The sequence below is a fragment of the Loxodonta africana genome, chromosome 1 (genome assembly GCF_030014295.1).
Source record: "Loxodonta africana isolate mLoxAfr1 chromosome 1, mLoxAfr1.hap2, whole genome shotgun sequence".
Taxonomy (NCBI): Eukaryota; Metazoa; Chordata; class Mammalia; order Proboscidea; family Elephantidae; genus Loxodonta; species Loxodonta africana.
Genome location: NC_087342.1, coordinates 233,751,615 through 233,778,919, shown reverse-complemented (window position 1 = coordinate 233,778,919; position 27,305 = coordinate 233,751,615). Strand labels below are relative to the sequence as shown.

Genomic DNA, 27,305 nt, shown 5'->3' with positions numbered 1-27,305 from the left:
CTGTCCTACAGGGTCCTTATGAGTCAGAATCTACTCGACAGCAAAGGGTGAGGGAGTCTCTGGGTGGTGTAAATGGTTAATGCGCTGGCTGCTAACAAACCGGCTGGAGATTCTAGTTCACCCAGAGGCTCCTCAGAAGAAAGGCCTGGCCATCTACTTCCACAAAATGAGCCACTGAAACCCCTGCTGAGCACAGTTCTACCCTGACATATATGGGGCTGCCAGGAGTCAGAATCAACTCCACAGCAACTTTTTTTTTTTTTACATGCACCTAAGCTATGACTTGAGTCAGAACTGACTTGACGGCACTGGGTTTTTTAAGCTATGACAACAGAATACTCCACTTTGAAAAAATCTCTATCAGAGAGATGTGATTTAGACAACATAACAACCAATATTATTTCTGGCCAAAAGATTTCTGCCATCATGCCAAATATATAAAACATTTTTTATCTAAAAACTCCTCCATTGGCTCTATATACGTATTAACACTGTAAACACAAATTCATTTACTGTTCTCCAGTGACTTCACCAGGCATTTCCTGTTGGTAATTATAACCTGCAATAAAAACATTTAATAAAAATCCTTAAGTTCTAAAGCAATGTGATATGAGATGAATCTAAACAGCCACAAGTTCCTACTGAGGTTTTAAGTTATGATGAGAAGGTTTGAACAAATGGTTAAGAAAGGTTTGATGTAAAAATTTTAGGCTGTCGTATATCAACAAATAAAATTGGAAGTCTAAAAGCTGATAGATGAAACTACATAAATTACCTATAAAGTTTACATAGTCAAATAAAAAAATTTTTAAGTAAACGATTAGCGTGGTTACCAAAACCAAACCTGCTGTGATCAAGCTGATTCCGACTCACAGTGACCCTACGGGACAGAGTAGAACTGCCCCCTAAGGTTTCCAAGGAGCGGCTGAAGTAGTGCCGAAATCATCACAGGTGCTCAAAAGGCACCGGAGCACTGCAGACCTGAACAACATCAAACCATCACCAGCACCACCGCCATTTAACCTTTTTTTTTTTTTTTCTACTTGATTAAGTAAGCAGTCTGGAATTCAGGGGAGGGATCCTGTCTGTAGACAAAACTTCTCAAATCGACAAGGGATGGAAATGTATGTAATAAGGAAAGAGATCTTAGCCTACCAGAAATGACAGGCAGTATCTTCATTACAATTGAGTGTCAACTAATAAAGCTAAAGGCAATGATAAGAGTTAAAAAGGCAACAATTTTGCAAACATGATATTAAAGCAACAGCTGATTTGGGCAAGGATCATTAACCAATCAAGGGACCAACAATCATTAACTGATGCTAAAGCCACTGGACACAAGCTTCTTGGGATTAAGGTATTACAGTACTTTGAAACATTTCCCCTTAGGTGAGTTATTAATTTAAAAGGGAAATAAAGCATCTCTACAGTGAAAGAGACAGAAAACAGGCTGACATCACTTTAACAAAATGATTCAAATAAACTTCATCAAAAAGGGGATAAACTAACATCATTTTACTCCCAATGTAATACACTGAGAAGGACACACGTGGCTTTTTTAAAGCATTCTCGCCAAAAAATGCACAACCGAGTCTGATCTTGAGAAAACGGTAAGACAAACCTAAATTCTGAGAGAATGAAAGCCTGAGAACTGTTCCAGATGAGAAACCGAGGAGACATGGTGGCTAAACGCAACGCGTGACCTGGAGCGCACCGGGTCAGGCGACTAAACGCAACGCGTGACCTGGAGCGCACCGGGTCAGGCGACTAAATGCACTGCGTGACCTGGAACGCACTGGGCCAGGCGACTAAATGCACTGTGTGACATGGAACGCACTGGGCCAGGCGACTAAATGCAATGCGTGACCTGCAATGCACTGGGTCAGGCGACTAAATGCAATGTGTGACCTGCAACGCACTGGGTCAGAAAGAATTTATAACAAACGGGTAACTGAAGAAATCTGAATACAGAATGCTGTTGTTAGGTGCCATCCAGTCAAATCTGACTCACAGTGACCCCATGTGACAGAGCAGAGCTGGCTACAGGGTTTCCTAGGCTGTAGTTTTTACGGGAGCACACCGTTAGGTCTTTCTCCCGTGGAGCTGCTGGGTGAGTTCCAACCACCAACTTTAATCCCATTAAATGCCATTTCTCCGTGATTTTCAGTTATAATTTCTTTTTTGGACTCATAGGCTGTAATATCATCCTGGCCCTGATGACAACCTATGCTTAAGAAATTAACCATTTTGATTATACAGTATGCTTTAAAAAAAAAAAAAAAAAAGGCAACAATACATTTTCTTCTAAGAGTGGTCTTTCCTAACTGATTGGTAAACAGAAAAAGAAAACTAGTAGGTAGAACAGGATGGCCCACTAGGCTCCTGGAACTGCCTAAAATGATTCGTCAATCTAACTGAAAAAACATTTTCCAATCAAAGTTCCTTGTTAAAGGATTTTGAAAAAGAAAATCAACTGATGCTGCATAATGATATACACATAAGCAGCATCCCACTAATTCTGTCAACAGACGACTGAATCTTTTAAAAAGAAAATTTGTTATATACAACACAACTATAAGGTGCTCCAATATTCCTTAAGTAAATTGACTGCAATTCAATCAAGACTTAATTTTAAAAGGCTCATTAACAGCATCTAGTGATCAAATGGACTCTCCCTTTTCACTGAAACTCATGTCTCGTCTCATTAGACACGGACAATTACCTCATCCCAGTATTAGATCTATGGCAGAGTAATTAGCTTAAGTTTTACAGGTTACTTGAAGTGTTACTTTACTAATGAATACAAAGCTTTATTCTCATTGGATCCACCTTTTTACCTCTCAAAAAGTGCCTGACAAACTTTAATAATTGTGCCTTCCAATAAATAAAATTTTTTATTTCATATCCTCCCAATCTTGCCTAACAATGCGGCCAAAGCCGCAACTCTACAGTGTACTGAAATATTATCCAATCTGAAAGAAGCATTTAATTTTTATTGCACTGCTTTATTCTCTTGCACCTTAGAACAAAGCTAAGTCATCTGAATAATGAACATGCGACCAGAAATGGAAAAAGAAATGAGTCTAGTCAATATTGGTCCAATAATGGTCCTCCTCATGAACCATCCTTGGTAAAACTGCATCATTTCTACGTTCTGGTTCAGATGAGGAATGCTGGCTGAGAAAGGCTGTGTAGAGCTAACAGAAAATCACAGCACATTTCCTCTTGAAGACATTTTAAATAGTCATTGGTACCTTAGGCCCAGTCAGAAGTCTATCATAAGACCAGCTAGAATGCACTATTTCAACTATGTCTAACCATTATTTATAAACTGCTTCTTAGGAAAACAAGAAACATATTACAAGCAAATTACTTACTGGAAAACTGGACATGGTTACATTGCTCAAAAGAGCAGTGATCTTTTAAACACACACATACATATATACACACATATTAAGTGTGTGTATGTGCACTTTTAACAGAAGCTCACTCTCTTGTTTAAAATACAAAATTTTAACTCTGTGGATGAAGCCGAGGAAACTGGCACTTTCATATGTTGCTGGTGGTAATGCAAAATAAGAAAAATTCCCAGAAAAACTTTGCATTAGCTACCAAAGACACAATACCACTTCCAGAATTCTACCCCAAAGATAAACTAGCAAGTACACGTAAAGACTTTTTATATAAAAGCTATTCAACATAGCAGTATCCCTATTTGTAACAGCAAAAAATAAGCAATCTAAATGTTCATTAACAGGGGACTTTGAAAAATTTATGGTACATTCACACAAAAATGAAATATGATAAAGTTATTAAAAAGAATGAAACTGTCTTCATGTACTCCCATTAACTGATCTCAACCATACGCTGTTCAGTTTGGGGAAAAAAAATAGGAAAGTGTAGGAAAGAGTGTACAGTATACAACCATCTATGAAGGGAGTGAGAAATGACATACATATACACACATGCATACGATACTTATACTAAAAAAACAGAAATGAAAGCATAAACCAAAAACTGAAGTAATAAGTCTACCCAAATAAATGGCAAGGAGGGAATTGGTAGAGTGAACGGGGATGAAAACCAGACTTCTCTGAATATGCTCTGTTTTGTAAATGTGACTTAGGAATCATGTAAATATTTCACAAGTATAAAGTAAAGACCAATGACTTCTTCACTGCAAATACCTTTTTTCATCCACATAAACGGCAACTATATACGCGTGGAGCTCACAGACGGAACAGACAGGAATCAAATCGACTACATCTGTGTGAAGAGACGATGGAAAAGCTCAATGTCATCAGTCAGAACAAGGCCAGGGGCTGACTGAGGAAGAAACCATCAATTGCTCTTAAGCAAGTTCAAGCAAAACTGAAGAAAATTAGAACAAGTCAATGAGAGCCAAAGTACAACCTTGAGTACATCCCACCTGAATTTAGAAACTGCCTCAAGAATAGATTTGACTATTAAGAAAACATTCTGCATTCCACTTTGGAGAGTGGCTTCTGGTCTCAGTCGTAGCAAGCGGCCATCTAAGATGCATCAATTGGTCTCAACCCACCTGATGCAAAGGAGAATAAAAAACACCAAAGACACAAGGTAATTATGAGCCCAAGAGGCAGAAGGGGCCAAATAAACCAGAGATTACATTAGCCTGAGACCAGAAGAACTAGGTGGTGCCTGGCTATAACTGATGACTGCCCTGACAGGGAACAAAACAGAGAACCCCTGAGGGAGCAGGAGAACAGTGGGATGCAGACCCCAAATTCTCAGAAAAAGACCAGACTTAATGGTCTGACTAACCCTAGCAGGACCCTGGAGGTCATGGTCCCCAGACCTTCTGTTAGCCCAAGACAGGAACCATTCCCAAAGCCAACTCTTCAGACAGGGATTGGACTGGACTATGGGATAGAAAATGATACTGGGTGAAGAATGAGCTTCTTGGATCAAGCAGACACATGAGACTATGTTGGCATCTCCTATCTGAAGGGGAGATGAAAGGGTAGAGGGTCAGCAGCTGGCCCAATGGACACAAAAAGAGAGAACGGAGGGAAGGAGTGTGCTGTCTCATTAGGGGGAGAGCAATTAGGAGTATATAGCAAGGTATTTATAAATTTTTGTATGAGAGTCTGACTTCATTTGTGAAGTTTCACTTAAAGCACAGTAAAAATTTACATATATATGTATATATTTTTTTTTTGATGTGTTGAACGCTAATGACCAAAGACCAGACAAGTTGTGGAATGACATCAAGGACTTCATATATGAAGAAAACAAGAGGTCATTAAAAAGACAGAAAAGACCAAAATTGATGTGTCACAAGAGACTCTGAAACTTGCTCTTGAACATCAAGTAGCTAAAGTGAAGAGAAGAAATGTGTGGATCAGAAATTATACGTAACACTGTGAAGAATGGCAATTCTGGAACACTTAATTGTGCTCATGAGGAACCTATACATAGCTCAAGAGGCAGTTGTCCAAACAGAACAAGGGGATACTGCATGGTTTAAAGTCAAGAAAGGTGTGCATCAGGACTGCATCCTTTCACCATGCCTATTTAATCTGTATGCTGAGCAAATAATCCAAGAAGCTGGACTATATGAAGAAGAATGGGACATCAAGATTGGAGGAAGACTTACTAACAACCTGTGTTACGCAGATGTCACAACCTTGCTTGCTGAAAGTAAAGAGGACCAAAGCCTTCAGTGTGGATTGCACCTCAACATACAACAAAAATCCTCACAACTGGACCAATGAACACCATCATGATAAACAGAGAAAAGGCTGAAGTTGGCAAGAATTTCAATTTATTTGGATCCACAATCAACACCCATGGAAGCAGCAGTCAAAAAGTCAAAAGATGCATTGCACTGGGCAAATTAGCTGCAAGAAATCTCTTCAAAGTGTTCAAAAGCAAAGATGTCACCCTGAGGACTAAGGTGCGCCTGACCCAAGCCATGGTATCTTCCATCGCCTCCTGTGCATGTGAAAGCTGGACGATGAATAGGGAAGACTGAACAAGAGCTGATGGCTCTGAACTGTGTGCTGGAGAAGTATACTGACTATATCACGGACGGCCAAAGAAGGAACAAGTCTGCCTTGGAAGAAGTACAACCAGAACGCTCCTTAGAAACAAGGACGGGAAGACTACGGTCTCACGTATTTTGGACACGCTGTCAGGAGGCATCAGTTCCTGCAGAAAGACATTACGCTTTGTTAAGTAGAGGGTGAGTGAAAAAGAGGAAGACCTTCAATGAGATGGACTGACACAGTGGCTGCAACAATGGGCTCAAGCCTAACAACCACTGTGAGGATGGCACAGGACCAGGCTGCGTTTCGTTCTGTTGTACGCAGTATCGCTACGAGTCGGAACCAACTCAATGGCACCTAACAACAAAGTAGAGAAATAATTTAAGCAATTCCTAAAATTAGAAAACCAAATAAAACTAAACCAGTGAACTTCACTGTGGAACCCACATGATGGCACAACTGTTAACTTGGAAAAGCTATTTGGAATGTTTTTAAAAGATACTAATTTGTATCTCTAGTGGCATATTTGCTAAAAACAATATGAACTGGAGGAAAAATTGTTCCCACTAATGATATTGTTGGTAGTTGTTTTTATATTGTTATTCTGAAACTGCTTTGTGTATTTTAGGGTAAAGAAAATTGTTTTGAGTTATTAGGAACTAGGGTTTTTGGTGGGAAAGAGAAGTAGCCACTGATATAAAATCAATGAGATTACATAAACACACTGTAGTCCTGGATCTGAACGAGAATGAACTTGTAAGGATACACACACACACACACATATATACATACACACACACATATATATACATACACACACTATATATATACATACACACACATATATATACACATACACACACGTGTGTACTTATATATATAAGTTCATATATTCAAATATATAATACTTGACATTATACATAAACACATACACATACACACAACACACACAAATAAATTTTCCCCTTCATTCTGTCTGCAAACAATGAGTACTACTACAGCCCGGAGTGCAGTCTCTCAACACCATTTCACATCAAAAGAAACCAGGATTCCTTAAAGAAACAGCCAATTCCAAAACAGGGCAGGAAATTTTACAAGATGAGCCTGGACTATCATATCACAGCAGAAAGCAATGTAATTATAACCGACTACTAAGGACTGTGTCAAAAGGCCTTAAAAAACAATGTGAAGAGGCCCCAATAGGCCAAACAATTTGAGTATCAGTTAAAAAGATTAACCGCCATGAACTGAAACACAGCAAAACTATTTAAATGTATTTATAGTAATATACAAAACGAAACAAAAAGCTCACTCTCCATCTTCGAAAAATGCGTGGGAACAACTATCTGTAAAACTAGTAAATAGTCAAGCATTTACCCAGCCTGTCGTATAAAAACTGTACCTAGTTAATATTAATGATGAAACAGGATACAGCCATTCTGCAAGTCCTACTGAAATGAAGGATCTAGACGACAATCGACAGCAACTGCTAACATTACAGCGCTAGGAAACCAGACTTTGTACACCACCCGATGGAAGGATACGACATGGCTTACAAAGTGTTCTTTCAAAAGGAAGTGGGTACGAGGGTCAATCTCATTAAACCTTTCCAACTACCAATTTACAAAAAATACAGGGGAGAGAGATAAATGTTAAGCAGTACCTAAGAATGCAGCTAGCAAAATCCATAGGAAATTCTTCAGGGCAGTTTCTTTACAAATAAACTGTAAGAGGAATAAATAACTGGAGGTGAGGAAGAGGGTGGCTTAAGAAAGATACCAACCAGTCAGCTGCAATGACATGGCCCTCGCGTGGCTGCTCCTTCAAACTAACTTTTTGAAAGCACATTCACGAGTCAAAAGGAGAACTCAAACACTGACTAGTTATTTTATTTGATGACAAAGAATTCTTTTTGGTGGTTAAAAAAGCAAACATAGTATCATTAAAGAGTCTTTCTATTTTAGAGATACCTAATAAAATATTTACAGATGGAATTCTATGTCTGGAATTTGCTTCCCAAATAATCTGGCAGGGAGCTGAGAAGGCAGGGTGGGGCGGGATGCGGAACGAGGGGGAGTATACAAGAAAGGAGATTCATTACACTAGTTATCTTTCAACTGTCTAGAATTTTCATGATGAAAATTTCTTTTTTTGTTTTGTCTTAAATAAACTGTATCTATACTAAAGGTTGTCAGGGAGCTAAGTATTCCACAAGATAGCAGGCTGGCTGGAAGCAGGCTTGCTCTTGTGGGTTACCTGTAAAGCAGAATCACACAGCAGACCTACTTAGTCCCCACCCCTTTATGACAGGGGAGTTCTCAGAGAAGGGCTGAGAGATTGTGGACTGATGAGAAAACTCCTCAAATGGTGTCCCCTACAAAGACCATTCATATGAAAAAAAACCCAAAAAACCCAAACCTGTGGTCACTGAGTGGGTTCACCCTACAGGACAAAGTAAAGCTGCCCCACAGGGTTTGAAGGAGTGGCTGATGCACTCGAACTGCCAACCTTTTGGTTAGCAGCTGAGTTCTTAACCACTGTGTCACCGGGGCTCCACCATTCAAATAGATGCCCTAAAAGGCAGACTTGGTTTACTACTTTAATAATAAGTGCCACTGCTCAATAATTTACCAGGTATCTAAATATATATGAAACACTGCTTCATGTTTTCATGACTTCATGTTTTTCACCTGTTGCCCTGGGAGCCAGCTGACTGCCACCTTTGTATTCTAACATGATGATTTTTCCCCACAGCCCTCCATGTGGCCTCTGCAGCCCTCTGCTACCTCAGTTGAAAAACTATAATTAGTTTCTTTTACTAACATTTCTACTCTATCATATGTAATATGCACAAGTATTTAGTTATCTGTCAGGAAACAGGATTTAATCCTTGAAGATGAAGGAAATGATACACAGAAACAAAACTTGAATATATTACTGTGGGAAAAACAAAAGCTTACAGGTGTTCTATAAAATACATCTGCATGAATATTCAAGATGTTCTAATATCCTACAGTTGATATCGCACTTAGAAATGGTTTATAATTAGAACGTAGTGTACCACAGAACAGAAAGCACAGACTTGGGTGCAAATCTGACTGCCACTTTTTGGTGTGTGACCTTTGGCAAATTACTCAACTGCCCTGAGTCTCAGTTTCCTCGTTTACAAAGTGGGGACAATAGGACCTGGATAAATTAAATATACACAAAATACTTAGAACAATGCTTAATACAAAGCACACACCTACAAACCTGAAGAACTACTCATTAAAACTGACCTCCACTTACAAGATGCATTCTAACAGTGCCCTGTCACCATATACCTAATTTCACAGAGACAGGGTACGGTCTGCCCACTACAGATCAGAGCTGCCTTCCTTGCATGAACAGACGAGGAGTTCCTGATAGCTTTCCAAGCCCCGACCGACTACATTCTCTCACCAAGTCTAACTGTGGTTCTGGCTCTCGAGTTCCAGGAGGTCACCCAGTGTTATTCCGTTACTTTATGTACAAAACCAATGCTGCCGAGCCCATCCGTAATGCTGAAGCAATTCTGATCCAAGAGAATGAAAATGAAAGTGGCACATTCACTGGCTTGAAACCACAGCCCAGAGGTGCACAGCACTAACTCCTCACAGGCTTACAAGCGAATCTAACTCATAACTCTCCCTGCTGCCCCAGTCTTCTTTGTGGGGTGGGTGTTATCCATGCTTTCCATTCATTTATTAGGTTTTCTTTGTGGGGTGGGTGTTATCCATGCTTTCCACTCATTTATTAGGTTTTCTTTGTGGGGTGGGTGTTATCCATGCTTTCCACTCATTTATTAGGTTTTCTTTGTGGGGTGGGTGTTATCCATGCTTTCCACTCATTTATTAGGTTTTCTTTGTGGGGTGGGTGTTATCCATGCTTTCCACTCATTTATTAGGTTTTCTTTGTGGGGTGGGTGTTATCCATGCTTTCCACTCATTTATTAGCTGAACTCAACAGTCACTCCTTTCAGGTGCATTCTCCAGGGCCTACTCTGGCCAGGTAAGCCACCAGACAGCAGGGAAGTGCTACACAAAGTGGATGCAGTCTGTCCTCAGAGCTGAGCAGGCCAGGACAGGGTCAGCCCAGTAAGGAGCATTTCCATCATAACATTTTTGTTAAAAGTTAACTGGCCAACCAATAAATTAAGATTTATTATCTAGCTTTCTTAGCTGTTACATAAATTAACAACTCAGCAGGAAAACTTAAAGCCAACTGGCTTTGCCTTTGTAACAACTCCTGAAATGCTCTTTACTCAGCCTTATTACATATATCGATACTTCTATTTTGACTTCACTCACATTATTAACAATTTTTAAGAGTTCAATGACTAGAGTAACTACAGCCTAACTCAAGAGGATTTTATTAACAACTTTTCACGTGCCACAGATTTAAATTCAGATTACAGAAGACAATCCAGGTGTTACAAATTGATAAATTCTATACAAAATACAAATATCATAATATCAAACATACAGTAAGCCATTCAAATTAACTTGGTACACCTAAAGCAAGTTCATCTGATATTAAAAAAAAAAACTGAAAATATAATCTATAGCTTTTCATTTTTTGATGTTTTTATATATTTTAACTATGTAGTATAATCTGTAAACTTTTTCTTCAGTAGACAACAGTACAAATTAAATAAAATGTGTGAACTGCTTCTATTTGTGGTTAAGAGCAAAGTGGCAAGACAGTAACCACTAGACAAAAATAGAAAGCCATAAGAGTACGGGATTTTCAAAGGTTACAAAACAACAAAGTATTATCATCTCCAAAACTTAAAAAATTGTAGTACTGATACAGCATATAAAAATAAAATGTTGACAACTAACCAACAGTGTTAAAATTCATTATGAACAACCATTAACATTAATGGAAACCCTGGTGGCATAGTGGTTAAGTGCTACGGCTGTTAACCAAAGGGTTGGCAGTTCAAATCCACCAGGCGCTCCTTGGAAACTCTATGGGGCAGTTCTACTCTCTCCTACAGGGTCGCTATGAGTTGGAATCGACTCGACGGCACTGGGTTTGGTTTTTTGGTATTAACATTAATTGATCACTTACTTTGTGCCATACACCTAAGTGCTTTATAGCCTGTCTTAGCTATCTTCCTGCTGCTTTAACACACATACCACAAGTAGATGGCTTTAATTAAGAGAAATTTATTTTCTAACAATCTAGGAAGCTGGAAGTCTGAATTCAGGGCACCAGCTCCAGGGCTTTTTCTCTCTCTGTCAGCTCTGGGGGAAGGTCCTCATCATCAATCTTCTCCTGGTCTAGGAGTTTCTCAGCATAGGGATCCCAGATCCAAAGGATGCACTCCACTTCCGGTACTTCTTTCTTGGTGGTATGAGGTCCCTCCCCTCTCTGCTTGATTCTCTCTTTTATATCTCAAAAGAGACTGACTCAAGACACAACCTAATTCTGTAAACTGAGTCCTGGGCCTCATTAACATAACTAATGCTAATCCTGCCTGATTGGCATCACAGAGATAAGATTTACAACACACAGGAAAATCACGACAGATCACAAAATGGTGGACAACCACACAATACTGGGAATCACGGCCTAGCCAAGTTGACACACATTTTGGGGGGACACAATTCAATCCATAACACAACCTACTTAATCCTCACAACTACCATAAGTGATAAGTGCTAAGACTACCCCCATTTCACATGGCACAAAGGGATTCAGTAATTCGTCCAAGGTCACAAAGGCAGTATGTGGCAGAAGCAAAATTCAGACCTAAGCAATCTGGTCAAACAACTCACGCTCTCAACCACTACACTCTTCTACCTCTTAGTAGTAAGCCAAAGACAGTAGAACATTTTCTTTATGATACAAACTGGACCCCAACAGAAAACAGAATCCACGATGCCCAGCGCAGAGCCTATGTCCTGGTAGTGGGGGAATGAGGGGAATGAGTCAGTGCCCTCGCTACAGCATCAGCAGAGGCTGAGAGGAAAACCGATGCTGTTAGCTGACACGTCTCCTTGTTTAAACAGACGGAGAAACTAACCTTCTCATGAAGATTTATTTGTCCCTCAGTTGTCGGGACTTCATCTCATTATCCCTTGGCAATTAAGCTAGTACTACTTTGTGCCAGTGCAATGCTAAGGGCAAACACGGGCACCAAAACTGGATGGCAATATTCACCTGACAAGGCTGTCACTCACAATAGGCTTCAGGTTTTTTAAAGATTCTAATCAAAACAAAAGAAACTAAAAGTGTTCAAAAAAAAAAAAACTCACATAACTCTCCTAGAAATATTTTTAAACCTCAGCTGACAAGAAGAGGTTAAATAAGGTTTAAATACAATCAGTATTATCGCGCCCCCTCCCTCCCAACTCCTTAGCTATCCAGTCATTTGGCTGAGGGCGGCAAAAATGACTGAGACCCAGTTAGCTTACGGAGGACTTCACTGAAGTTAGGTGAAAAGCTAGAATATATAAGCACATCAAAATGAAGTGAAAGCCTGTAAGTGGGATGCTTGTTCCAGAAGCTTCACGAAGCAGTTCCCAGCACAAGCTCCAACACAAGGAGAAACCAGGCCTATCACTTGACAGCCCCTTTCAAGGCACTATATTAAAAAAATAAATCACCCTTCCTAACAATAATTTTAATCTTTGGAAAGTAAAATCTAGGTATTTAAAAAAACATTTTTACACTAAATTCAGAAAGTATCCTGCCCTCACAGTACCACTGAAAAAGGACACTGGGCAAACGAATCCTTTCTAACAACAACACTTAACAGAGACAGTAAGGTATTTGCTGGTTAAACTAGCAAGACAAGAAATGGCAGGAAAAAAGGGGGGGAAAAAAACCCGGAAAACACAAACAACGTACTTCAAAATACAATGTCTAGAAAACTTTAGCAACACAAAATGTTGGTGAAACCCAAATGACTCTTATGGTTACTTAAAAGCCTTCTCTTTTAAGAGGTTTCGACAGATCACAAAATGGTGGACAACCACACAATACTGGGAATCACGGCCTAGCCAACTCTCCCAACGATCTACACACATCCAAAGTTACTCACTGGATCTCTGTCTACTTAACTTAATTCTCATCAAAAGAAATACTTTAGATTTTTCAAATATTTAGGTAGGTATTTTTATATCTAATATGTTATACTTTGACTAATTCCAAATTGTCGGCTTCTCAAATCCAAAAACCAAAGTATGCTAATATGATGTACAGAGTGATACCCTGTTACTGATACTTAACAAGGGGAAACCATGAGGACACACACGCACACAATTTCAATTTCAGGAGGTCATTCCCAACATGTATTTTGTTAGACTTCTTACATGAAATATAGACATTTATGCAGAAAAGATCAAATATCAAAAGATCTGGATTATTAGGATGCAAAAGTACACATAAATCATCTACACAAAGACTTGCCCCGCTTTCAAGACTTACCTTCTTTTTATCCCTCATTGAGCCTTTGCCTCGGACCATTATTTTGCATCCTGTTTCTGCTTCAAGCTGTTTAGCTGTAAGTCCTCTAGGTCCGAGGATTCTCCCAACAAAATTGAACTGGGGAAGGAAAAAAATCACCACACATTATTCACCTGCTTAAATTTACAGCTTAAAATTATTTTTAAAAACTATATTTACTTTTGGAACTTAAATATTTTTTACACTAAGTTAAAGTAACATCTTGGAGACTTTATGAATTTCCCACCCAGTTTAGGGGTCAGTAACTCATTGCTCGGCATGAAATTTCCGTGAGTATTAATACAAATTATGAGTTAGAAACAACAAACAGCCATCTAGCTGAAATAGGTACTGCATGGAACCATCCATCAACATGTAAATCTAACCAGAGTATTATAAAGAGTTGTTTGACAAAATCTTAGATGCCACCAAAAAATACAAATCCCTTCTAAAAAATTCCTGATTGTCCTTTTAAGGACAGAGTTGAGGGAACTGTTCATTACGTTTAATAGTGATTGCCCTTTTTATGGCAATTCCTAAGAAAAATTTATCTTATTTATTGAACAAGAAATGTTATACTTTGTCCAAAGCAACTAATCCAAAAGAACTGTGCAAAAACTGACAATCTAGGGATGGCGGAAGGAACACAGACAGCCAAATCTGGGTTTTACCCTAGGTTAAACGTCTATGTTAAGTCTTCGGAGTATACTTTTTTTTTTTTTTAACCACATTCCTATACCCTTATTTTCCTTTTGCTTCTACCTTTAGCTTATGCTTTAAATCTTTTCATGACTATGACAGTAATGTAAATAATTCCACCTCTCAAAAGAAACTTCTAATATCCATATATAAAAGGTAATTAAAAAAAAAAAAAGGCCAATGGGAAAAACAGACTACTGAAAACTTTTCCTCATTCACAATTTATCTGTATAAAAAACATGAGTGTTTACCATCATTTCCACAAAACCCCATGAGTGATTTTCACTTATTTATTCAATCAAATTGGCACTTCCTCTTACGTATACTGCTCCCTACTTTTTCCTTGCACTTGGTCCCAAATATACCCGAATTCACTGCTGTCAGGGCTCAAGGAGCCAGGGCACCACTTCTGCCTTCTGCACTCCAGGGGCGTCTCACTTTGTCTCCCTAAGCTACTCACCAGCATGCCACATCTCAGACAAGGGGTTCTCCAACCAAACGTGGATAGGACACGCATATAGGCTGAAGAAACCACCTCGCCCTGTGGTTCTCACGCACCTTCTTCCACCCCAAGTGGAAAACCGACAGCCTTTGATCCTGTAAACACTTGATCTAGGTCCATCTGAAATCTGCCGACCCATCACCTCTTTGTATTCAAATAGAGCCCCTCGCACTTGTCCAGCTCTCTGCAGATAGAACTTTACTGACATCTTTACCCACCCTAAAATTCCACTGTCATCCGTCTTAGCAATGAACTCAACTTCCTAGATTCCCAGAATGCCCAGTCAACTTGATCTTCCCACATTTCCAATCTGAATGAACTACAGTCATGCACTGCTCAACGTCCATGATACGTTCTGTTAACACAGGATGTTATATGATTTGGACACCGTATTACGGGCAGTCCTGGGGTTATGGAAGTCCAACTTATGTTTTGTACTTAAGAACAGACTTACTGTAAAGCCTATTATATTAAAATTTTTAATTAAATACAATGGTTCGTAATAACAAACGCACATGCTACTTTGTGACGCTCATGAAAACATTGTGCGTTTTGGAAGTGTTTCTTAAGTGTTTTATATGCATAGACAGGTGAAATACACACTGTATACTAAGACAAACATCTGGCTAACTAATGCTAAAAAGGAATCGTATGTACCTGTTCCATCTTACATACAAATTTGACTTAAGACAGACTTGGGCACAGATCTCGTCCATAACCCGAGGACTGCCTACATACAGGAGACACGCGATACATGCGTTGCATGCGGGGATCTGTTGCATACACTATGTCCAGTTACATCCGCTAGTCTTTTCTCCAGTCGGGATTTCTGAACTAACATGTTAGAACCTTATGGGGCCACGGATTTATATGCCATCGGATGCTGCCCCACTGATGTTACACAGCACATGCCTGTTATTAGTATACAATAGTGAAGTGTTCAAACTCTGAAAGCACACAGATCCTGGCAGGTATCCTAGTTTCAACGCCAAATAGTAACTAGGAATTTGAAAGTCACACCAAATAAGCCTCAATTATACAATGAGGATAATATTAACCACCTAGAAGAGTTTAGTGTGGTACACGGTGTGTGTGTGTGCACACACACACAGCACAATACATATATAAAATGTCCAATACAAGGTCTGGCACACGTTAGACATTAACAGCCCACCACTACAAATTCATTTCGGGAAATGTCAGACCCTCACTCATACTCACCAATACATACATTCAAGCCTAAAATGTTCACAGAAGGGGAAACAACTCACCCATCTTTACCCGCCAAATACCAACAGCTGGGCATCTCACTTTCAGGCAATAGGCTGGAGTTTCCTCTCTAGAACTGAAACACCCTAGAGAAAAGATTTCCCCGTTCCAGCACTGGGATCCCACTGCAAGGGTCAGAGCTTTACGTTATCATCTCAAATTGAAGCCAGCCAGCGGACAAGCCCTGTTTATAAACACAAGCTCCTAATTCAAATTTTCAGCACTTCATACTTAGATATGAATAGACAAACTAGGTTCCCCAAACACTAGCAGGAAGGCCCTAACACGAAAGAGATGCAAGAGAGATCACACTGGATAAGGAAGAAAACGTCCAAAAAGAGTATCTTTAGTAGACAGTGTGAAGCTATATTCTAAAACAGTAGTACACATTTACTTCTGTGGTGGTGGTGGATGCTGTTAGCTGCTGTGTCGGCCCCTACTCATGGCAACCCCATGCACGAAAGAAAGAAATGTTGCCTAGTTTTCCACCGTTCCCATGATCAGACCATTGTGATCCACAGGGATCTCACTGGCTGATTTTCAGAAGTAGGTCGAGCAGCCTATCTACCTAGTCCATCTTAGTCTGGAAGCACTACTGAAACCCGTTCAGCAACACAGCAACAAGCAAACCCTCAATGACAGACAAGTGGTGGCTGCACACAAGGTCCCTTAGCTGGGAATCAAACCTGGGTCTTCTACATGGAAGGTAAGAATTCTACCACTAAACCAGCACTCACTGCTGCCCCAAAGAATACACAACAGCAGAGTATACGAATTTGTTTTGACCCACATCATCTCCAAAATTTGGCGGTGCCAGTTTTGTGATGATTGTTTCCTAGTCATGCTGCTGCATGTTTGTTAGAGTATCTGAACCTGTTCTGATTGGCATTTCCCCAACAACTAATGAAGCTGAACACTTTTTAGTGTGTTTATTGGACATCTGGATATATTTTTTTGAAGCACATTTCAAGTTTCCTGACTTTTTCCACTGTGCTGTGTATCTTTTTTTAATTGATTCCTACTTTGTGGTTACATGTGTAACAAATATCTTTGCCCATACAGAGGCCTGCCTTCTCATCTTTTAATGATGTCCTAGTAACATTGTGAAGGATGGGAATTCCAGAACATTTAATCGTGCTCATGCGGAGCCTATACTTAGACCAAAAAACAGTCATTTGAACAGAACAAGGGGATACCATGTGGTTTAAAATCAGGAAAGGTGTGCATCAGGGTTGTATTCTTTCACCATCCTTATTCAATCTGTATGCTGAACAAATAATCCAAGAAGCTGGACTCTATGAAGAACACGGCATCAAGACTGGAGGAAGACTCATTAACAACCTGCAATATGCTGATGACATAACCTTGTTTGGTGAAAGCAAGGAGGATTTAAAGCACTTACCGATGAAGATCAAAGACCACAGCCTTCAATATGGATTACACCTCAAAACAAAGAAAACAAATATCCTCACAACTGAACCAATAAGCAACATCATGATAAAAGGAGAAAATTTTGAAGTTGTCGAGACATTGAAGTCCACATATATTTTACTTGGATCCACAATCAACACTCGTGGAAGCAGAAGAAATAAAAAGACGTATTGCCTTGTGCCAAATCTGCTGCAAAAGGCCTCTTTAAAGTGTTAAAAAGTAAAGATGTCATTCTGAAAACTAAGGTGCACCTGGCCCAAGCCATGGTGTCTTCAATCTCCTCATACGCACGTGACAGCCGGGCAGGGAACACGGAAGATCCGAGAAGAACGCATGTATCTGAATTACGGTGTTGGCACAGAATACTGAAAATACTACGGACTACCAGAAGAATAACAAAAAAATCTGTCTTGGAAGAAGTACTTCCAGAATGTTTCTCAGAAGCGAGGATGGGGAGACTTCATCTCAGTACTCTGGACATGTTATCAGGAGGGATCGGTCCCTGGAGAAGAACATGCTCGGTAAAGTAGAGGTGTCAGCAAGAAGAGGAGGACCTTCAACAAGACAGACTGGCACAGCGGTCTCGAACGTAACAACTGTGAGGATGTGGCAAGACCGGGCAGTGTCTCATTTTGTTGTACACAGGGTCACTCTGAGTTGGAACCAATTCAAAAGCCCCTAACAACAACATGATTACTGGGAATTTTTTTAATTTTAATGTAATTCAGGTTATCGATTTTCTCTTCATGGTCAGTGTTGTTTTTTAAAGAATTCTTTCCGCACTCCCAAAATCACTACAATATTCTCCTGTAGTATTTTTTGAGTATCTTTCAGAAGCTTTGTTGTTTTACACCTTTCACATTTACATCTCCAGTGTGCTTAAAATTGATGTCTGTATACGGTCAACTTTTTTTCTCTCAAACGGGTATCCATCCAATTGTCCCGGCGCATTTTATTGAAAAGACCATCCTTTTCCAACTACTCTGCAGGGCCATCATTGTCATAAATCAAGTACCTATATACATGTGGGTCTATTTCCGGGCTCTCTATTCTACTCCGTTAATCTAGTTTATCCTTGCTTCAATATCACACTATATTAATTGCTGTAACTTTATAATAAATGCTTGATATCTAGTATACCAAGTGTGACTTTGTTCTTCTTTAAGAGTGCCTTAGCTAGTTGAGGCCCTCTGCATTTTCACATTATTGTACAATCAGATGGTCAATTTCTAAAGTAACACTTTCAGGAATTTTCATTGAGATCATATTATAATACAGAATTTCCAAAGCCATGAACATGGTATAAGTTCTTCATATGATAAAGGTCTTCTTTGCTTTCTTTCAAGAACGTAAAGCTTTTTTTTATTGCGCCTTTACTAATCTTTTGTTAGATTTACTCCTAGATATATTCTGCTATTGCATATGGTATTTTTTATTTCGCATTCTGTTCTGATACATGAACCCATAATTGTTTTATATCATTTACCCAACAATCTTGTTTCTTCATTGTCAATTCTCATAACCTTTCTATAGGTCCTTTTGGTTCTTTAAGTAAGCAATCATATCACCTGCAAATAATCTATTTTTCCCCTTTCTATTCTTAATGTTTTTTTCTTTTTCTTGCCATTTTTAATGCACCAGTTACCATCTTGAGTTCAAAGTCAAATAAATGTTTACCATCCCTGACTTGTTCCAGATTTCAAGAATAAACATTTCAACAGTTCCCGATTAAGTATGAAGTAAGCTGTAGACGTATTTTACCGAATTAACAAAATTTCTTTCAATCCCTGATTTCCTAAGTTTTTATCATGAATGCATGTGTCATCACATTTTTCAGCATCTATTGAGACAACCACAGTATTTCTCCTTTATTCTGTTAACATAATAAATTATACTAGTTGTCAAATGTTAACCCAACCTTACATTCCTAAGATAAACTCAACTTGATCGTGATGAATACCCTCTGTATAAACTGCTGGATTAAGTTTGCTAACATTTTGTTGAGAATTTTTCTTTTCTCAATTTACATTCATGAATGGAACTGGCCTATAATTTTCCTTTCTTATAGTATCTTTGTCAGGATATGGCATCAAGGTTATTCTGGCCTCAAAATGAATTGGGATGCACTGTCTCTTTTTTCTTCTCTCTGAATGAAGTTAAGACTGGTGTGTGCTCTTCCTTAAATAGTATAGAATTCATTAGTGCAGCCACCTGAGCCTAGAATTTTCTCTGTGGAAGGTTTCAAGTTATGGGTTCCATTTCTTTATGGTACTCCTCAGATCTTCTTTCCCTTCTTATGTGAATTTTGATAAGCTCTGTTTATCTAGAAATGTGTTCATGTTGTTGAAATCTTTAAATGTGTTGATATAATGTTGTATAACTGTGTCTAATTTTCTTTCTAATGCCTGTCAACTGCAGTGAGGTTCCCTTTTGCATTCCTTTTCAGCTGTATCTATCTAGCTTCTTTTTTTCCTTGTTCAGTCTTCCAGTCTTTTCAAAGAACCCACTTTTGATTTTTTTTGACTGGGGCAGACTAATTTTCCAAAATGGCCACAATTCGCACCCCTCCCAGTATCCATGCCATTTATGATGTAAATTCTGCAGCTCCTCCAATCTCCTGAATCTGGGATAGCGCTGGTATTTGCTCTGGCCAATGCGGTGGTGGAAAGAATGGTTTAAAGAAAAAAGCCTAGGCCTCAAGAGTCTCATACATGCTTCTGCTCTCTTAGGGCCCTACTGTTGTTGCTGCGTGCCATCGGGTCAATTCTGACTCAGAGGGACCCTACAGGACAGAGCAGAAGTGCACCATAAGGTTTCCAAGGCTGTAATATTTAAGGAAGGAGATTGTCAGGTCTTTTCTCCTCTGGAGCAGCTGGCAGGTTCAAACCCGCCAACCTCTGGTTAGCAGCCAAGCACTTAACCACTGCAGTACCAGGGCTCCTGTAGAGCCTTATTATTCCCATGTAAACAAGCTCAAACTAACCTGTTGGGGAATGAAAGCCATGTGACCCAGTCACCATCACTGCCCCAGCTGACAACCAAGCAACTTCCAAAAGCAGAGCCACCTGGCTAATCTTAAACTGACTGCAGATGCAGACAGAAGAACTGCCCTGCTGACCCCAGCCTGAAGGGCCAGCCTACAGAAAAAAAAAAAAAAAAAGCAGGAGCTAAATAAATGGTGGCTGCTTTAAGCTAAGTTTGTGGGATGTTTACTATGTAGCAATAGCTAGCCCATACACAGATTCTCTCCAATTCCTGTTTTCTCTTTCAGTGATTTTCTACTCTTAAGTTCATTTTTTTCTTTCCTTCTACTTCCTGTGGGTTTAATTTACCTTTTTCCAAGTTTCTGAAATGAATGTGTAGGTCATCACACTCTTCTTTTCTAATAAATACATTTAAAGTTCTAAGTATTCCACTAACTGGCTTTCAATGTATCCCACAGTTTTGATATGCAGTTATTTTCATTATCAGGCAGGTCAAAACAATTTGATAGCTACTGGATATTTAAATGTGCTTTTCTAATTACAAACATATAAGTGATCTTTGTTACTTATTTCTAACTTCCCAGCATTGTAATCAGAAAAAGTACTATGCATAATTTCAGTCTTGTGATACTTGTGTAGACTTGCTTTCCAGCCTAGCCTGGTCAATTTCCGTAAATATCCCGTGTGGTTGAAAAGAATGCATATTCTGTTGTGATAAAGTTTTGTCTATTTCTCCTTTTAGTTCTATATATTTTTGCTCTGTAGGTTTAGAAGGTGTGTTTTTGCTGTCTACAAATTTAAAAATATACCCTTCTCTCATTATAAAGTACTCCTCTTTATCTCTATTAATGCCTTTTGCCACCATTAAGTCTATGCTGATATCAATACACATATATCGACTTCTTTTGTTTTTTATCTTTTTTAATCCTATTACTTCCAGCCTTTTGTTTTCCTTATATTTTAATTGGGGATCCTGTGAACAGCATCCAATAATGAGTTTTGTTTCTCTATCCATCTGGCCATCTTTGCATTTTAATTGGAACCCTTAGCCCACTTATGCCACATGACTTCCTTATATCCATCTATAACTAATAATTTCAGAGATTATAAAGTAAAAATATATTGGAATATGGGTCTAAGGAAGGGAAAAAAGGAAACAGAAAAAATATCACTGGAAGTCTATCAACCTGCCTAGCCCTACTTTCAGCTAGCTCTTCCCACTTTTCTGCCAATTCCTAACTTACCCTATTTAGTCATTTATGATATAAAAGGTCCTTTATTTCCCCCCAAAACACACCTGAATAGAGACAAGGATTGCACCATCTCATTCTTCACCAATTTTGTTTAGCTTGGCATTTTTCGGTAAGAGAGATGCTAGGGATTAAAAAAAAAAAAGAAGACGAAATTCTTCCAGCTCTTAAAAAGTCTATGAGAATGCCTTTATCTGTCACCTTGTCTACTTTCTAAAATAAGCAGCCTTCCCAGCTGTATCATGGTGATAGTTGTGTGCTATACAAATCCTTTTCCAAAGCAACTCACATACTGGAGATAGGTTATAGATTGCAAATATGAAAAAGAATGTCTAGAAAAAGTTTTGTCAAGAATGAAGGAACTTTAGCACTTCAATTAAGTAACAGGTTAAACTGTTTTTGATCTGCATCCTTTTTAAAGCTGGCTAGCAAACACTTCATGACACACAAGACACTCTTTCTGGCACTGTCATGGATTGAACTGTGTCCCTCAAAGATGCGTGTATCAACTTGGCTGGGCCTTGATTCCCAGTGCTGTGTGACTGTCCACCATTCTGTCATCTGATGGGATTTTCCTATGTGTTGTAAATCCTGCTTGTGATGTTAATGAGGGGGGCTAGGCGGCAGTTATGTTGATGAGGCAGAACTCAAATCTATAAAATTGGATTGTGTCTTTTGGCATGTAAAAGAGAGAAGCAAGCAGAGAGACTGGGGGACTCTTACCACCAAAAAAGGAATGCCAGAAACAAAGCACATCTTTTGGACCTGGGGTTCATGCATGGAGATGCTCCTAGTCCAGGGGAAGACTGATGACAAGGACCTTCCTCCAGAACCACACAGAAAGCCTTCCCCTGGAGCTGACGCCCTGAATCGGGACTTTCAGCCTACTTTACCGTGAGGAAATAAATTTCTCTTTGTTAAAACCATCAACTTGTGTATTTCTCTTATAGCAGCACTAGGTGACTAGGACAGGTACATTCTGTCCTTTTCACAGAGTCCCTAGGTGGTACAAACAGTGCATTCAGCTGCTAACTGAAAGGCTGGAGGTTCGAGTCCACCCAGAAGTGTCTTGGAATAAAGGCCTGGCAATCTACTTCCCAAAAAAACAACCACTGAAAACCCAGTGAAGCACAGGTCTACTTTGACACATGAGGTTGCTGTAAGTCAGAACTGACCCAAAAGCAACTGGTTTTTAGTGCTTTTTTTTTTTTTTTTAATCCTTTCCACATGTTACAACTCCTTAGCTGGAGCCACAGCATCAAGATTATATACAAAAAGGCTTCCACTACAGCTAATTAATCCTCACAATTATTGTTACTAAATAAAGTTTTTAAACCAGTCAAAAGCAAAAAACATTAGGCCTCTGACATACAATTTTCTGACCTTAAAAATGAACTAATCTCCACTACACTAAGCACCCACAAACAACAGCTCAAGAAGTTAAAGTGCACACCGCTGGGGTTCCAACCCAATCGGAACTGTCAAGGTCATCCTTCTCAAAACGTTGTGAGCGGAGAATGAAAAAAAAATCAATCATGGCAGCTGCTTTGTCTACTGCAACCAATTTCCAAGTTAATATCGTTTGCCTTACATTAAAATTCATTCTGTGTTGATTTATCACGCCAGTTCTTCAGCCTCCTTCAATTAAAACAATGTCACGACACTTTCAAAGAAAATCATTTCAAATAGCCTGGGCTAAGTACAACCCTAAAGGCCAAAAGAAAGGAAAAGAAAAAGAAAAAAGGGGAAAAAAAATTCATTAACCCTACAGTTAAGTACAGACGTTCTCTGCAGCTCAATCAATTATAATTCCGCGAAGTGGCATGTTAATTTCTAAGGAAGAGGTTTAACAATAACCCATGTCTAATGATATCTGTTGATGCTCACTTCATTTTAAACAGAAATGATAGATTTCTCCCAATGACAAATGTAAAATAATATGGCAAACCTTTCTTCAATCTTTTAAGAATTCTATAATTGGATATAAAACCTCTTGTGACACACTATCAAAACTGATAACTAATAAAAAAAATTGTATTTCCAAAAACATTCCACTGAAACACTTCTAAAAAGTATTAAAGAGCAGTCTCTGCTTAAAATTTTGGAAAGACAATTTTAAAAAGAATACATACTTCTTTGGATTGCTGTTTACACAAAAGGCTGATATGATAATTTGTTCTTAAATGCTGTATATAGAATTTCTAAGGTGGTTTTCATTAGATACCTTACAAACTTTACATTATACCACTAAATTATGCTAAATTACATAACCAAAAAAAAACAAAAACAAAAACAAACACATTGCCACCAAGTTGATTCCAACTCTTTAAGGACCTTTCAGGACAGTGCAGAACTGCCACAGAGTAGGTACAAAACACACCCTTACGTATATGTGTACTTGTCAATTAAGTCCTTCACTAAGCAGGAGACAAACAATGGACCACCTGGACACCAGAGAGCCTATCTCATGCAAGTGTGTAACGTGAGAGAAGAGGCATGACTACTTATCAGTACAACTAGGTTTCTTAATTGAAAAAGTAAAATGAGCATACCAAAATGTCTTGTGCTGTCTGAGGAGGCAAATGTCTTATCCCTTCTTCTACCTTCATGTTAATTCTAGATAAGTGGCCAAGAAGTCTCCTGGAGAAAGAGCTGGTTTACACTGCATAGCAATCATAGGAACCATCTGGCAAAGCCTTCACGGATTAGCCGTTATAAACATCTTTTGTTGGTGCCATAGCATCAAGATTATGTAACAAAAGGCATTAACACAAGCAGCTAGGAGAAAAATTAGTTATCAATTATAACCAAAGTAAGAATTCTGTGGCATGTGAACTTGCATACCGTATCAGCCCAACAGTGCCCAACAACTACTACTTATGGCGAATCCCCACTCTCTGTAGATATAACTGAAACTATTTAGAACAAACTCAGGTGACCAGGATTGATGACTGTACTGCCAGAAGCTAAATAACAACTAAAAACCGAAAACTAAAACCCACGGCCATCGAGTCGATTCCGACTCTCAGAGACCCCTGTAAGACAGAGCAGAACTGCCTCACTGGGTTTCCAAGGCTGTAGTCTTTACGGAAGCAGACTACCACATCTTCCACAAAGCACAGCTGCTGGGTTTGAACCGAAAATCTTTTGGTCAGTAACCGAGCACTTTAATAACCACTACACTATCAGGGCTCCAAATAACAAATAGAAAAATAAATTTTTAAGCAATTAAAACCACAACAACATGAAAGCCAACAAGGGTTTTATGACACAAGCAGATGACAATATTCACGATAGCGCAGAGTCCAAACCCTTACACACAAGGCCCTTTAAAAAAACTTAACTTGCTTTTGAAGCCTTTACGTTTGCTATTACTCTAGCTTACTCTTATGTGTTCCAGCCACATAAGCGATTTGCTGCTGCCTAAAGACGGCATCCTTGGAAACCCTATGGGGCAGTTCTACTCTGTCCTACAGGGTCCCTATGAGTCAGAATCCATTCGCCGGCAATGGGGTGCAGTGGGGTAAAGACGGCATGTACTTTTAGTTTTTCTCCCCTGTGACACCTTCCCAGCAGACATGTCGAATTCCTCCTCATCCCAGTACAGGGCCCCGCCCACCGTCCCCTGGTCTGCGAGTCCTGTGTCTCTGGATCCTGGAGACAGGGGCTTTCTCCTCACAGCTAGGCTCTGAGCGTACCTCTTAGAGCTCTCAGCACCACGTCTGCAAGGAGCTGCATATCTCTTGCCATCTCCTGAAGGCAGGAACCAGCTCCTGATCTTATACAGCACACAGAAAACCCAGTGTTTGTTCACACTGCTGGATAACACTGCTTAGAAGCGTTCACGGAAATCCTATGGTGGTTTTTTCTCTGTCACAGTGAAAAGTTCAATCACTAAGTACTAAGTTTTTCCTCAGCACAACACAGCACAGGAAGTCTCATACAATTCGAAACTTCTCAAAAGGTAAGCCAGCCTGACTGATCTCGTGGGTAACTTCCAAATGGTCAACTCAATGATGCCACAAACAGAAAGCAATTATTGGTTTCACCTTCCATCCAATGTGAAAATATCACGAGTGCAAAGCTGTTACTTTCTGCGGTGTTAAGTATGCTAAAGTACATCTTGTTAGGTGTTCAAGTCTGAGCCGGCTTCTGTGCTAGGCACTTCACATACATGCATCACTTAACTGCCACAACAACACTGTAAGTTAAGGCTTACCATTTTCACCTGCGTTTAGTAAGTGAGAGGTTACATAACGTGACCAAATCCTAGAACGCTCGGGTTAAGGGGAGAGCTCAGGCACTCGCCAACACAGTATGCTGCCTCTCTTCTCAAGCCTCAGACACAGCCTGGTCACACTGGAAACAAATGTTTAGTTTTCTCAATTCTCTTAATCATTCAAAATGTTCAGTATATATAAAGTTCATAAAACTCTCTTCACATTTAAGTTTACTTTCAGAATGGATCCAAATGTATTTTTATAATTTCTTTCTCACCTACATTTCAAGACCTATCATTACTATAGCACTTTTTGGAGAACCACATCTTGCCTTCTCAGTATTTTCATCTGTCTTTTAATGACAGGATCATTGCTTAACGACCATCACATGCATCCTTTTACCTTAATTGAACCTTTCCTAAGAATGAAAACAATTATGTGATATTACTTCATCAGCATAATTCTCAAGAGCAAATATGTGCAACTTTAAGAAAGTGAGAAAGAAAAGAACAGGATTATTTGAATCAAGACTGTGCTGACCAGAATCACCTGGGAGCTAAAATGTGTACTTCTGACCACAATGCTGTCTAGGGCTCTTCTAAGGTGACTGAGCTGATTTCTTAAGTTTTGCTGTATAAATATAATAAGCCTCATAAACTGTTCCAAAAGTATTCATTCGGATCTTGAAAATGACTTGCCTTTTTTGGCACAAATTCTAGCCATATTTGATCTTCTGAAAACTGTTCTTTATACTGCCTGGTGTAATGTTCGTATATTACTAGGAATACTTCGGCTTACACTGGCTTTTAGTAATTAATTACATCCTGTTAAAAAAGACAGTACGTTTACCATCTCTTACTCTTGGTTCTTCTACAATATTGAATTATAAAATCTTCTCCTACTTCTGTGTGTTCTCTTCCCAACAAATGGTACCACCATTCACCTACATGCATTCTTAGCCCACACATATAATAGACCAAGAAATCTTAATGGCATTCATTATTTAAGTATTTCTTTAATCTGTCTCTTCATTTCAACTGCCATTATCTTAGTTCAGCAGGCCCTCATTGTTGCATCCCAGGGTTATTTCTTTAACTAGTACCATGAGAGCAAGGACTGTCTTTTCATATTCCTACGTCCAGCTACCATGCCCAGTTGCCTAGCACAGGCCACACACATTTTTTAAATAAATGATATAAAAATTCTGCTGTTTTGTATTCAGATTTTTGTTTTAGCCTTCATGTTTCTAATTACTTTTCAAATTTTGCTTTTACTTTTGTTTTACTGTCTTTAAAATGGCAAACTTATAAATAAAAAGGCAAGAAACTCATCAAAACAATCACTGTCCTATAACCCCAAAGAATACAACATACAATCTTGAGCTTAATGGATCCATTACCAAATAATAAACAAAGAAGCACCCTACTAATATGAAGCATGGAGAT

The 27,305-nt window shown here is 39.1% G+C and overlaps 1 protein-coding gene across 7 annotated transcripts in view; it reads right to left on the bottom strand.

Annotated features, from left to right (window-relative positions):
• Window positions 1-27,305, bottom strand: part of QKI (QKI, KH domain containing RNA binding) — a 156,277-nt gene that overhangs the window by 85,261 nt on the left and 43,711 nt on the right. For all 7 annotated transcript variants that reach the window (XR_010323259.1, XM_064293120.1, XM_064293121.1 and 4 more), the window contains exon 3: window positions 13,488-13,604. Coding sequence is in view for 6 of the 7 variants with exons in the window: in XM_064293120.1 (XP_064149190.1) it covers window positions 13,488-13,604 (117 nt within the window). In the remaining variant the exon portion in view is untranslated. The remainder of the gene's footprint in view (window positions 1-13,487; window positions 13,605-27,305) is intronic.